General features: G+C 42.4%; 1 protein-coding gene across 1 annotated transcript in view; it reads right to left on the bottom strand.

Moving 5' to 3' along the window:
• The window catches only part of DNAH11 (dynein axonemal heavy chain 11), a 2,866,633-nt gene that overhangs the window by 1,823,554 nt on the left and 1,027,708 nt on the right, over positions 1–15,371 (bottom strand). The window contains exon 29 of the mRNA XM_069211469.1: positions 1,059–1,208. Coding sequence (XP_069067570.1) covers positions 1,059–1,208 — 150 coding nt within the window. The remainder of the gene's footprint in view (positions 1–1,058; positions 1,209–15,371) is intronic.

Here is a 15,371-nt window from a genome sequence, read left to right on the forward strand (position 1 = left end):
TCCAAGGATTGTGTGAGTATCTACTTAACGTCATCTGAGTAACCAATTGAAGAAGTAGGTAACAAAAGGAGAATACCCTCAATTCAGAAAGCACAACACCTTTTCTGTAATCAGGAAGGGTAGGATTTCTGACATGCTCTCATCCAAACCTATTCTCAAGCACCTTACAACATAATCAGGCAGGGCACCACCAGTGTTCGAAATGCTGCTTTTGAGAATTCACTCAATCTTTGAGGAGCTTCAATATCGAAAAGTAACAATTCAGGAAGCATACTAAATGTAACTGAAAACAGTTGCTATATGCCTCTCATGTGATATAGCATTGATCAGGATGGAAACTTGTATTGAAATAGAGTAACGCTCATAAAAAATAATTATCTGTGACCTATATGGTTGGATCAAATGTGCAAGGGTCTGCTTCCCAGGGAGCATGAACAAAAGACAGGCTGGAATTTGCTTCCTAAACTGAGATCCATAAATATGTTTCCTAAAACAAAATATTTTTGAGAGTTTTCAACAGAAAATAGTTTACATTGCAGCCAAGTAGATCTCTCTTTTTCTGTTCTGCTACAGGAAACCTTTCACAATCCCTTTATTGGTATTTCAAATTAAAACAATAATGAATCCCAGTACTTTAAAATACGTTGCGTATTACTCTAAATGCCAGATTTGCATTTCACATACTTTTGCAGAAATTTCATGTAATTTCGCTAAAGCAAGTTAGACCAATTTCTACTTTTTATGAGGCTGCAATGGTCGCATTTTCATGTACATAACTACAAAGTAATTGAAAATGGCCTGCTGTGCAAAGTACCAAAGTTTAACATCTCATGAAATGGTTACAACACGCACAACACACACACACAAACTCTCTCCCTAACAGGCACACACACAGAAAAAAATATTAATTGAAGTTATAGTATATTATGATCTACGTATCTTTTTAGATATGGACAAGCGAGTCGTCACACTGTTTCCACTGTAACAAAACATGTCTGTCCATTAATAGCATAGAGGAAGGTCTTGTGAACATAAAATTGAAACAAATTATATTGTACCTGCCCATGGCATCTGAGGTTTTGGTGGAATGGGACATACTCCACTTCTTTACTATACATCCCAAGAGCTATATTTGTGGACTCCTTGTCATTCACTTGAAATTTAAGATCAGCAACGTTGTCAAAGAGTTTGACAAGATGGTGTGTCACCTGGAAGAAAAAGACACGAAGAAATATGAGGAACAGGTTTGACTTTTAACTTCTGGGACCAGGTGCGGTGTGACATCGAGTAACAGATTCCAGTTTTTATTATTTTTCTAGATACAAGGTAACATCATGTTATACAACATTACAACATATTGGACACACTGATTGAGCACAGGGCAGTCACTTCACATACATATTCTAGATATATAACACCTTCCTTCCGAACATTTCCCTCTGTATAAATATTATTACAAAATACAGTGGACTGGGGTCTTTGTTCTTTTACTACATATATTGTAAGGAGTCTGAACTGCAAATTATCATTGATTTCATGATGTGTTCAGAGTTTAAAATCCTCTCCACTGCTAATACATTACCCAGGACCATAGGGTTACAGTTTTGCCCCTTTAGCTTTTCTCTAGGGAAATACTTTGAGAAGTGTGGGTGCTGATAACCTCTTTTAGAATGGGGTCTCATGGTAAGGGAAGGGGTGGACTGTTGTCAAGCAGCACAAATCTCCCCATTGCCATGAGCTTCCCCTTAAGTTTTGCCTTTTTTTAAAATATGAATAAATATGGAAACTACCAATACTTTAGAAAGTTAAAATTGCTGAGTTTTGAACCATGTGAATTTCTAATTATGAACAGCTCTGTCAGTATGCCCAGAGACTATTTTGAGGAGCATTATTGATATTGCCTTCATCAATCAGACTCTTAGGTTAGTTGTTACTTAATGTCACTGACCTGTGAAATGGGCTTTTGGCACTTCTGCAAAGTACAGGTTACCCCTCTCAATTTTTCTGAGTAATAAAAGCCTTATTTTATGAGTAAATAAGTCTTTGGGACATTGTTTGCCACTTTCAAGCCTATACTTGACCCTTTTTATAGAATCCATAGTGTCCTTTTTACAGCACAAGGAATATATTTGGAAACACTTACAGATATCATTAGTCTCCATGGTCGGTTTATGTGAAGATGATATTGCTTAAAATTTAGCACTGCATGGATATGTTGGATTTTGTTTTAGAATATTTATTCTATTCAAATATTTCCATGTCAAATTAGTATTGTCATGGCAATGTTTTGCCCCAATTGCTGCAAACCATACTAGATATTCCCACATTATATTATCCTTGAATTAATATTATTTTTCATTATGAACGATATTGCCAACCTGTACAAATTGCATTTTTAGCCATTAGAAGGAGATATTTAGGCCTGACTTTTCCCTCCCAATTTGATAGAAAGGAGAACAATTGAAAGATGCTGACACTTCTATAAGGTTATTTCTTCTTTTAATATGATACTATTTTAAAAATATTCTAATTTATACATATGGGACTCAAAGATGTCATCATTTAATATACGGATAATAAACACCTTGGTACTACTAAATAATTGTGCATTGGAAGATAATGACAGGCGTTTGCTATGTTTATGGAGCTACTACTCAGTGGTTACAGCATAATATGCTAGCAGATATTAATATATTGGAATAGGAAAAGATTTAAAGTTGCATTTTTGCATATCAAAATAGTTTTAATTCCTTTTTATGCTTCATAGTTCAACATTAAGAAAATAAAGTTTTTATATAAAGTCACTTTGCCAGATCTGAACATTTTTTCAAAGAGCATTGAGAATTGAATTGTTTAATGCCATATTTTCCAAATATGGAACCATGTACCCCAACAAAAGATTACACTAGTAAAATTGTAAAACCTGGTAAAGAGTTGTGATCACCTTGTAAGAATATCTTTGTTCTGAATGAGCATTTGCACGCATACGGCAATAGCAGAGAAGCCTGCGATCGATTCTGATGTGCCTTAATAAGTAAGGTTTTGGGGGGAATCCCATGAAAAAAAAATGAAAAGCTAAGGCAATCAATTACATTTTTGTTTTGCCATGTGTTTATGGTTTTGTGTCCAGTTTAATATGGCATGCATCAGGAGAATGTTTTTAATAAACTGAAGTGTAGGAAAAGTTGAAAGATGTTCATTAAAGATGCATAGCAGAACCCTGTAAGCTTAGGCATTGGGTCACAATTAATAGTCTTAGATGGATTCAATAGCTTTTCCTTTAAATATGATGCTCCAATCTGTAATCCTCCCCTCTAATCTCCTTACCATACAATCTTTCATGTTGCTACACCCTTTTTTCGTACGCTTTCTTGCTCCATTATAATGCTAATGCTTGATCTATTAAACTGATAAAGTGTAAACGCCAGGCTGAACTGCAATAAATAAGCAAGTTTTAAGGATGTTGGAACAAATACTGCATTCTGCAGTCACATAAATCGAATAAATCACAGGGGCATAAATGGGCAATTCTCTAGTACTTTCATGGTGTACCAAAAATGTATTACCTGTCCCCAAATAACTGCCGGTTCACACCCTAAAACATTAAATTAGACCGAGCCAAAAATAGTGTTTTCTTTCAGCACAACTTAAGAAAGCCTCATAACATATAGGTGATATAGGTAGCTAAAAAAGCAGTGAGACATGGTCAATCAGTTTTCAAAGCATTTCTTTACATATCTTGTGAGGCAATGCCTGTATTTGTGTGATCACTCCCACTTATTTTCTGAATTTTAATATTGGGTGTTAGACTCTGCACACTGGGGCAATACTCTCCATTGCCCAGTGCATGTGCTCTGACCCCAAAACCAGGTAGAAACTGGGTAATTACCAGATTAGCTATCTTAATTTTTCTATAAAGTTGTAGTATGTGGTGCAGAAATACATCTACTGCATGAAATGTTAAATGGCACCTGTGAACTGCAGCACTTATTCTACCAGTAGTGTGACCAAGGAAATTTGGCTTCAGGCCTACATTTGCACGCACTCTGTTGCAGGTCAACATGTTATAAAAATCATTTTTAACAGGTAAAAACCTCCCTTTTATTTATTAGTAGGTCAGTCCAATTTAACCCTTACCTTATAGTGACATGCTATGGTGCATGGTATCTAAAAGTGGAACATGTAGAAAATTTATGCTGATATATTCCTGAAGTGACAGTGCTCAAAAAGCTATTTTACTGTGGTAAGCCTTTGTAGAAAACCAGAGTACAGATTCAAATACTAATACTGCTATTATTGGAATGAAACAAGTTAATAAAATAATTAAACTACTTTTTTTAAATAGTTTAAAAAATATATAATTCAATGGGAAATTAGATTTTTATTAGATATTATGAAAAGGTTAGCAGTTGCCTGCTTGAACAGTCAGAAGACTAATAAGCATAAGCCTCTGCCAGCTCCCACACAGTGCTTAACCCAGAGAGTGGTGTGAAATGCCTCCCAGAAGCAAACAGGCTGACCTTAATGGGCAGACATAACTCCTCCAAACTCCATAGAATATTCAGAACAGGGGTTGTGGCATAGTCTTGATACAACACTATATCAAATCCTGCTTGTCATGTCTGTTGAGCTGCATGTAAAAGTTGGGGTGCACGTGAAAGGGAGAAAACAGGATGCCAATTAAATTCTTCTGTATCCCCTGTTTTGTTGCCAAAGAACTCTGGTTTCATCCTGCCAAATGTGCATCTCTGGGTTTGTTGTGGGTACAGTGCATGATTCAAACTGGATTTTTGTGTTAGATGTGGGTTAACAATAGTGATTTCACTATGACACTCCAACAAACACACATAGCCCTCAGAGCCTAAGTTTAGTGTGGCAGAATACCTTCACCATCTTTAAACTAACCTGGCAGATGATAGTTTGGGCCTGTTTACAGTAAGGCAAGCAAAAAGTGGTGAAAATGTGGGTAACATTGTCCATAGGAACCTTTGACACATTGGTTGTGCAGTGCCCAGGAGTCAACCCACTCACGAGCTGGTGCTAAGCATAAATGTGACAGCCCCATGCACTGTCATAAGTACACTGCTGGACTTGTGAAAGGATACTGGGTGGATTGAACCTGCTGCACTTGGCATCTGTGAACTGTGAGAAGGGCCTGAGGAGGTTGAAAGCCTTCCACTTGAAACCCAAGGACAGAAGGATCTACAAGTACCGTAAGGCTAGTGTCCTGGGTGGATCCAGTAACAAAAATAAAAGCTGAGGTGGACATTTCTGTGATGACTCCCTGCTGGCCAGTGGCAACTAGACCTCAACTGGACTTTGCAGTTTCCCTCTGCCTGACACCCCGAGAGTCTCTAAGAGCTCCTGAGGTCACGGGACCTTAAAAGTGTACCAACTGGTAGTTCCATGACATCCAACTGAATTCTAGGTTTTTCATGTGCTGTGCAAAATATATTTCCATATTGGATCTTAAAACTTTTCCAAACTTCCCTACTTCCAGGACCAGGAGGGGGTAATCAGCTTGTTGTATCTGGCTCTTGCTCCATTGTGGTGGCCTAAAATCACATCTAAGTCCTGGTCCTCTGCAACTATTTAATGCCAATTGTGCTTTGCAATTTATGGAGCTATTTTCAATTAAATCGTAAAAAAAAAATCACCTTATTAGATTTTGGCCCTGATTCTTACCTTGGCGGGTGGCGGAGGCCGCCACCCAAAGTACCCCCGCCAGAACACCGCACCGCGGTCGTCAGACCGCTGCGGTGATTCTGGGATTTCCACTGGGCTGGCGGGCGACTGCCAAAAGGCCGCCCGCCAGCCCAGTGGAAATCAACCTTCCCACGAGCCGGCGGAGTGGGAAGGTGCGACGGGTGCTGTTGCACCCGTCGCGTATTTCAGTGTCTGCAAAGCAGACACTGAAATACAAAGTGGGGCCCTCTTACGGGGGCCCCTGCAGTGCCCATGCCATTGACATGGGCACTGCAGGGGCCCCCAGGGGCCCCACGACACCCCATACCGCCATCCTGTTCCTGGCGGCAGAGCCGCCAGGAACAGGATGGCGGTATGGGGTGTCAGAATCCCCATGGCGGCGCAGCCATGGAGGATTCTTATGGGCAGCGGAAAACCGGCGGGAGACCGCCGGTTTTCCTCTTCTGACCGCGGCCAAAGCGCCGCGGTCAGAATGCCCTGCGGGGCGCCGCCAGCCTGTTGGCGGTTCTCCCGCCAACCCTCGCCACCGGGGTCAGAATGACCCCCTTTGTGTAATTTGGTGTGATGTTGTGCAATAAACTGTGCTCTATTTTTACAAATTGGGGTGAGCTGTATATTGTGTTCGCAATGTTTTAACTGTTTTGGTATGTCTTAGACCTGGCATTCCAGGCGTGGTCTCCCCTGTCTTTTTTGCCTCTGCTTCCCATGTTTTGACTGTGTGCTGGTCTCTGTTTTTGCTGTTTTGGGTACTCTGGGCACTTTACCAGTGCTGACCAGTGCTAAAGGGCAACTGCTCCTGTGTAAAGTGTATGTGTAATTGGCTTTTCCCTGATTGTAATATTTGTTTTACTTGTAAGTCCTTAGTAAAGTGCACTAGAGGTGCCCAGGGCCAGTAAATTGAATGCTACTAGTGGGTCAGCAACACTAGTTGTGCCACCCACATTAGTAGCCTTGCAAACATGGCTCAGGCCTGCCACTGCAGTGTGTGTCTGCAGTTTTAAACTGCCAATTCGACTTTGCAGGTGTACCCACTTGCTAGGCCTTAACCTTCCCTTTTCATACATTTAAGGCACCCATAAGGTAGGTCCTAGGTAGCCCCATGGGCAGGGTGCAGTGTAAGTTAAAGGTGGGACATGTACTGATGTGTTTTACATGTCCTAACAGTGAAATACTGCCAAATTCAGTTTTCACTGTTGCAAGGCTTATCTCTTTCGTAGGTTAACATGGGGGCTAACTTTATTTTTAAAGTTCAGAATCCCTTTGAGAGCAGATAGAAACTCGGAGTTTGGGGTCTCTGAACTCACAATTTAAAAATACATCTGTTTCGGAAGTTGTTTTTTAAATTGTTAGCTTGAAAATGCCACTTTTAGAAAGTAGAAATTTTCTTGCTTTAACCATTCGGTAACTCTGCTTGTTTGTGGATTTCCCGTATGGGTCAGTATGACAGTTGACCTGTTTGTGAATCTCCTCTAGACAGTGACACAAATGTAGCTGGGGTGTAGCCTGCATATCCTGATGAGCCATCTGAGCTGGAGTAGAGGGAGGAGTGGTCACTTACACCTGAATGGGCTGTGCTTGCTCTCACACAATGCAGTCTCCAATCCCCTGGTGTGTATCTGGGGCCTGGCCTGGGCACGGCAGGATCTGGTGAACAACAGAGACTTTCCGTTGAAGTTTGCCTACTTCAAAGGCAGAAATGGGTATAAGCAGTGGATCCAAAAACCCAGACTTTTAGATCATTTCTGGATTCAAGAGGAACCCCTGCCAAGGAGAAGAACTGAAGAGCCGAGGAGAAGTGTTCCCCTTCCTGTGACTGTGCTTTGTTGGGCCATCCTGCAGTTACTGCTTCTGCCTATGAAAGGAGACATAGGGGCTCATTATGAACCCGGCGGTTCAGACAGCTATGCCGGCGGCAGCGTAAAAGACCGCCAGCGGCATGGCGCTCTGAACCCCCATATAGTCAACACAGGGAGGGTCGCCTGTGGTGGCCCTCTGCCAAGGCCAGGCTACTGCTGACAGGCAGCCTGACAATGGCAAATTACATTATCCGACAGGGCAGCGCTGCCCTCTGGATAATGTACTCTAGCTGGCGGAAAGGGTGCTCCGGGGCCCCTATTGGGGCCCCTGCACTGCCCATGCCAAACACTGTTTCCGCCCAGCGGAATGCTGTTTAGGCAGCTGGCGGGGTTTCAAGGGGGCTGGCGGTCTCCTGAAAGACCGCCAGCATGAACACGGCGGTGTTTACTGCCGTGTTCATAATGAACCCCAAAGTCAGGACTTTGTTGTGCATTCCTGCTTGACAAGAATCCCCAAAAGCTTGAACTGAGCTTGCCTCCTGTTTTGAAGTCTCACGGCCATCAAAGAATTCCTCTGCCAGTACTCGGACTCTCTGCTGAGAAGCCAGTCCTGCCAAGCAGTGCCTAATACAGTCCATGTGCTCTTGAAAAGAAAAGCTGGTTAAAAATTAAAGAAAACCAAGTGAAAAAACTTCAGACAATTCTGGACCGACGCCGCTGCAGAATCTCAGGATGCCACCTGCAGCCAAAGCCATGGTCCTCGCTGGAGTGTGACGACCCCGCAGACCCGACACCCCTGCAGCCCCACTGGTCTGCGACTCCGCAGAAGTCATCACACCATGATCTGAGCACTGGACATCGACTCTGCCAGACGTGCACGATCCAATGTTTCTCTCCGATTCTGCCTCACCTCCACCGCTCCGAAGCAAGGATCCAATGCCTCTTTGTGATGCCTCCGCTCCTTCGCTCCGCAGCACCCGAACTGATGCCTCCTTGTATCCAGCGACACTGCGATGCCCAACTCTGCACCAGCTTGTTTCCTCATTTTCACAAGGTACTGTACCTGGAGGTCCGTGTAACACCGTGACCAGCGCCACTGGCGTCGGATTGTTGGGAATGACTCCGTCACAACACTGTGATATCACCTAATCAAAGCATTTGTGTTTCTAAATGCTATTTAATTTTTTTTAAATTCATATCTTGGCTTGTGCATTTTTTTTGCCATTCCCTTTACTGTATAAGTAGATTGTCCATCAAATGGTGCTACTGACAATGTCCTTGGAAAGGACAGTGGGAGAAAATAAAAACCCATAAATCTAATATTGTCACATACTACACAGTAAAGTGCAACAGATTATTCAGGCTCAAATAACAGTGCTATCAAGGGTATGGAGACAAAGATTTGGACAACAAATGGGTTACATAAATCTTACACACAATCAGAAATGTCAGATGCAAGGATACATTTAGAATATTCAGTCACATATTCATTGGACATCATCTTGTTTATGAAAATCACACATATACAAGCTTTATGTTTCAGAACGATAGTCATTTACATAAACAAAGAATTACCATTCATTTTTTATTTAAAAAACATATTTGTGATCTGAAATACCAGATTTTTGAGTTAATTAAGTGTTTCTGATGCTGAAGCACTCATTTGTCAGTGTATGCAAGAACTTACATATATAACTGGCACAGATGTAAAGACTATGCCCTGCATGCAGCTGTCATCATCATCATCTAGTGTCTGGACGCAGACAATATTGTAAACATATTATATAGCTCTTACTATCCCTGATATGTAGTTGAAGCACTTTTCGGTGAATAGCAACCTACTCCAGAACCCAAAGGTAGATTAGTGGTGGATTAGTAGATGGAAACATACATTATTATTGGGAGTAGTAGACTTGTGAGTCTGTTAGTTGGATGTACAAGATAAAGGATGGGTAGAGGAAGGGTTTAGAAAGGGATACTTGGAAGTTCATAGCAGTAAACGAGGTTTGGGAGGAGTCAGAGAGCATGCTAGTTGGATAAATAGCATTAATGATGGATAGGTGGGGAAATAGTTTGGAAAGGCTTATTTGGGAATTCATAGTAGTAAATTGGTTTGAGATGAGCCAGAGAGTGGATGTTGGGGATATTTTGGAAGAGGAGTAAGATGAGTGACAGAGGTGGTTTGGTGAGGTTTGGGGAAATTAGTTATTTCTAGTCTCTTCAATAGGAGGAACATATATAAATATGTAGATACATAACAGCACATAAGAGGTATACGTACATAGCGATTTTAACGTGATACACATTTGGAAAATAATCAGGAGATATAAAATTGTACTAGACATAGTCCCATATGTACATGCATGGATAAATATTAAACCCAGGCTTTGAATTTTATTATGGTTTTTCTGTTTTTCATTTTATATGTGCCCTCCAATATTTCAGTGGTGAAGCACTTCTAGATACAATTGCTATAATCATATTTACACATTGTGACAGACATGTTATTAGAAGAAAGTAAACCCATGAGCATACACTCATCACCTTATATGTTATTGATCTACTTATACAGGGATATAATAATGTATGCATATAATATTTTTGATTCCTTTGCTTTTTTAAATATTTATTTTTCATTTCTCTAATAAATATATATAAATATACACACATAGATGTGTGTGTGTATATATATATATATATATATATACATACATATGCATACACATGCATGCCCATATATACACACATATCTAAACATATATACATATATATATTATATAATAATATTCAAACACATTTAGTTACATAACAATATTATTTGCTTTTCCCTTTTTAGTTTATTTTTGATTTATGTATTGATGATATTTTGTTAAGTAATAAGTGTATTGAATAGTCAACATTTACACATACTTTCTGTATAATCATGCTATATGTTGTGATATGAGTGATCATAATAAATAGAGACTCTTAAGCATGTAGTAAAATACTTATGTTATTTATGTAATGATATGTTAAGCATAAATACAAGAAATGCATATATTTTAACTATAAGTAATGTATATATTTGTACATTTTTAACAATAAATATGGCAGTACATATATTTTGTAATTTATAAGTAATATGTGCATTTGAACAAACAAATTCACACATCTGAATACATACATAATCAAAGTATACAAGTTTACAAACACATGTATATATTCACCATTGTTGTTTCATGCCTACTTTTGCTGCACATTGCTTTTTGAATATGGTGGTCATTTAGGGAAGAGCCAGTTTTGAGTAATATTCTGAAGATAAGATGGTTGTAAGTGAACCCTATGCTTTGAGGTAATTAATTCCATTGTTTGGCTGACTGAACAGAGATGTATTCCTTGAATTCTGGGATTTTGAGTGGGTGCCAATCTAAAGTGGAGATTTCTTTGTTTTATGTTTTTTGTGATTTTCTTCCTGATTAAATGTGGTCTTCTTCCATGCATTGCTTTGTGGATGATACAAAGCAGCTTGAAAGCAGATCTCTGGCCACTTGTAACCAGTGTAAGGTCTTTAGGGCAGGGAAGATGTGAGCTTGTGGCTTTATATGAAGGCATAATCTAGCAACAGAGTTTTGAATTTGTTGTAGTCTTTTCATAGTTGATAGAGGTGATTCATGGTCGAGACAATCAACATAATCAAGTTTAAAAAGCACAAGAGAGATAGCAGCTTGGACCTTGTGTAGAAATCTTAGGTGGGTTGAAGGAGTGTGGCAGAGATTTCATATAAATAAAGCTTGAGCTTGCTAACATATCCAGTTGGGCATTCATTAACAGGTTAAAATTCATAGTAATACCAAGGTTTCTTACTTCCTTGAATACTTTAGGAGGTGGTCTTAGTTCATGAGGCAGGCTGAGAGTGGGTCATGATTTTTCCAATCACCACAGGTTACTATTTCAGTTTTGGATATACTTTTTGAGATGGCTCCATGTCATCCACTGATCAATGGCTCGAAGGCCACTGACGATGTTTGAGTTTCCAATGTCTTTGCAGCTTTATAGTTAATGCAGCTGCTGGGTTAACCTATCCTTGGGAGAGCAGAAGATAGTTTGAAAATGTCTGGTGTTGGTGGTTTTCCTTTGGCTTAAATAGGTCTCCAGCATGTCTGCTTTGGTTGTGTAATGATTTGCCAGTTTGTCAGTAAATATTTGGGAAATAGGATGCTTTGCTTTTGTGCTTTTAGGCTTACAATATTCGGTGAGAAAGTTATAAAATTCTTCAGTTGCACATTTTGCATTCTGAATTCTTTGAATAGTAGTTTATTTAGCTTTTTTTGATATAAGACATATAGGGCCTGATTCTAACTTTGGAGGATGGTGTTAAACCGTCCCAAAAGTGGCGGATATACCACCTACCGTATTACGAGTCCATTATATCCTATGGAACTCGTAATACGGTAGGTGGTATATCCGCCACTTTTGGGACGGTTTAACACCGTCCTCCAGAGTTAGAATCAGGCCCATATTCTGCTGGGTTTGTGTAGGAAAAGTTTGCCTTGTGTGTTTTGTTTTAGCCAGGTGCATTTGAAATCTGTTGTTTTACCTTTATACTTTTTATCCATTCATCCAAAGTGCTTGCTTTCTTTTGCCATGTTTTGCTGTTTTTAGTGGATGAAGGATATCAAAATCTTCCAGGAGCCACTCAGAGTTTTTTAACTAAATCTACTGTGTCCAGATCTGTGTTGGATGTTTGTTGTGTTTCTAGGTCCTCAAAATGTTGCTTGTTCCAAGGTTGATTGCTGGTAAGCTGGCCTTAGGTATGGAAAATTGTGGTGTCTTGTGTTGGAAAGCCACCCCATAGTGGCTGATCATGTGACTGGAACAATCGTTTGTAAAGAGACTAGTTCTGGATTGGCAAAAACAACATCTAGGATGTGTCCAGAGATGTGTGTGGTTTTAGGTCACCAAGGATGCATAGGTTGGAGTGTAGTGTGAGAAGATTTGAAACTGGGTCCAGAAATGTGTCTGGGAATGTTCTGTTGCTACGTGGTGGTCTGTAAAGAAAGATGAAGTTAAGGGAAAAAGTTGGTGTAGGGTTGCATCTGGTGATAAGGGCCTCACAACCTTGAATGGATATATCACGAACTTTGATGAGATTTATTGTGCCCTTGAATTTAACAGCTAGTCTGCCTCCTTTTTTCCCTATGCGATTATGTGTGAGAGTTTAATAGCCTGCTGAAACAGCTTCATGCAGCACTAAAGCCATGTCATCTCACAGTTATGATTAGGTAATGAAGAGCAAGTCAAGTGTTGTGTCTGAGTAGGTCGTAGACTTGTTGGTTGTTTTTATAAAGGGATTGTGCATTTATTAGTAAGCAGTTTAGAGATTGTATTTTGGTGGATGTGTCAATTTGTTTGCTGAAGAGGGCTTGTACTAGGTGAAGTGTTGATGATGTATTGGAATAGCAATATTGTTTGTCTATTTCATTTTCCTCATCAAACAGGCTTAGAAGATATTTTGTTCAGTCTATGGGGGTCATTACAACCCTGGCGGACGGTGTTAAAGGTGCGGCAGTACCGCAAACAGGCCGGCGGAACAAAAAAAGGGAATTATGACCCGGAAACCGCCAACAAAGACAGCCACTTTAACACACCGCCCGCCACGGCGGTACAGACAAGCAGCGCGGCGGTCACCGCCAACAGACAGGCGGAAGACAATGTACCGCCCATAGTATCACAACCCGCCAATCCGCCACCTTTTCCAGGGCGGATTCACCGTAGATAAAAACACGGCGGAAACAGTTACTGCAATGGGAAAACGCTCACATCAACACATCCCACGAGGAACGAGGACTCCATGGAGCCCGAATTACACATTCTTCCGGCCCTTGTATTCCTACTCATCTACGAAGACCAACAGCGGCGCGGCCGAAGACAACAGTGAGTACAGCACCTACGACATGGGGGAGGAGGGAGGCAAAAGTTAGGGGGACACCCACGAAACACTCCCACCCCCACCCCCACCCTCACATATTACAACATACACACCAATGCATCCTTAAAAATCACAGTAACAACCCACAATCCCACCGGAAGAATGCAAAGACAAAGCAAAATCTGTTCAAACATTGTAATGTAGCAATAAACATGTCTGTCAAAAATATACAGATATATAAGAAAATCAGCCAGAAATATATACATTACGAGAAGTAGTGCAGATATGCACATAGCAATGTCCATGCACCACTAGTCCAAAAAAGCATGGGCGAGGCACACAAAAGATACCTGTCCTCAATCGGAGAGAACACTGCCGGGGCATCAGATAGAAATACTACAGGCACCTCAGGGAGAAGGGAAGGGGGGGCACAACAGCCGGATGACTGCAAAGCCAGATCCACGACGGGGCTCCATGCCCATTGATGTATCCTGGGGAGTGCAAAGCCACAGTCTCTCAAGTCTCTACACTGGGTGGGTTGCCCACTGTACCTTCCTGGGTAGTGCAAAGCCACAGTCTCTCAAGTCTCTACAGTGGGTGGGTTGCCCACTGCCATATCCTGGGGAGTGCAAAGCCACATGGGTTGCCCACTGCCATATCCTGGGGAGTGCAAAGCCACAGTCTCTCAAGTCTCTACAGTTCGTGGGTTGCCCACTGCCATATCCTGGGGAGTGCAAAGCCACAGTCTCTCAAGTAGATAACATCCGCCAGTGGCTCTGGAGGGGGACTGGTGGCCAGACTGGACCAGTCTCCCCGTGAAAGTTCCTGTCCCGTCACTGTTCCAGATGCACATGGGATAAGGATGCTTGCTGTGGCGGTCTTTACATTCTTACCCGGTGCATGCCCTGTTCAGCGGTGCTTTGCCATGGCGGTGCATTCCCTGTTCAGCGGTGCTTTGCCATGGCGGTGCATGCCCTGTTCAGCGGTGCTTTGTCATGGCGGCGCTTTCCCTGTTCAGCGGTGCTGTGCCATGGCGGTGCTTGCCCTGTTCAGCGGTGCTTTGCCATGGCGGTCTCTGGACTGTTCAGCGGTGCTTTGCCATGGCGGTCTCTGGACTGTTCAGCAGTGCTTTGCGATGGCGGTTCAGGACTGTTCAGCGGTGCTTTGCCATGGCGGTCTCTGTACTGTTCAGCGGTGCTTTGCCATGGCGATTCAGGACTGTTCAGCGGTGCTTTGCCAATGGCAGTTCAGGACTGTTCAGCTGTGCTTTGCCATGGCAGTCTCTGGAACGGGCATTGGTGTGTGGCATGATGATCCCTAGACTGGGCATTGGTGTGTGGCATGACGTTCCATGGACTGGGCATTGGTGTGTGGCATGACGATACCCAGACTGGGCATTGGTGTGTGGCATGACGTTCCCTCATAGCGCACCGGGGCTGTGGCAGCCGGGTCCCTCCTGGGCACTGACTCCGGCGGTTGTCTCCTGACCAGTGACAATACTTGGGCCCTCCTGGGCACTGACTCCGGCGGTGGTCTCCTGACCAGTGACGATACTTGGGCCCTCCTGGGCACTGATTCCGGCGGTGGTCTCCTGACCAGTGACGATACTTGGGCCCTCCTGGGCACTGACTCTGGCGGTGGTCTCCTGACCAGTGACGACAGTGCTGGCGGTGGCATCTCGACCGCCGGGAATGATGCCGCCCTTCTCCGTCGTGAGACTCACAACAGGCTGGGCAGACTTCCTCTGGCCCTTCCCCACCTTTGGTGGAGTCACAGCTGACTCTCCAATCCCCTTGGGACCCCTGTGAGTTGTTTTCCCACCAGGAGTCTTCACACGGTCCCGTCGTCCACTTTCCAATTTCAGAGCCTTTACAGGGGGTGGGATGCCAGTGCCTTGGCTCAGGGTCATACTGCCTGCCCTGGTGGCCGGTGCACTCCACATAACTTGAACAGGCACCACT

Source organism: Pleurodeles waltl, chromosome 10 (assembly GCF_031143425.1).
Source record: "Pleurodeles waltl isolate 20211129_DDA chromosome 10, aPleWal1.hap1.20221129, whole genome shotgun sequence".
Classification (NCBI taxonomy): domain Eukaryota; kingdom Metazoa; phylum Chordata; class Amphibia; order Caudata; family Salamandridae; genus Pleurodeles; species Pleurodeles waltl.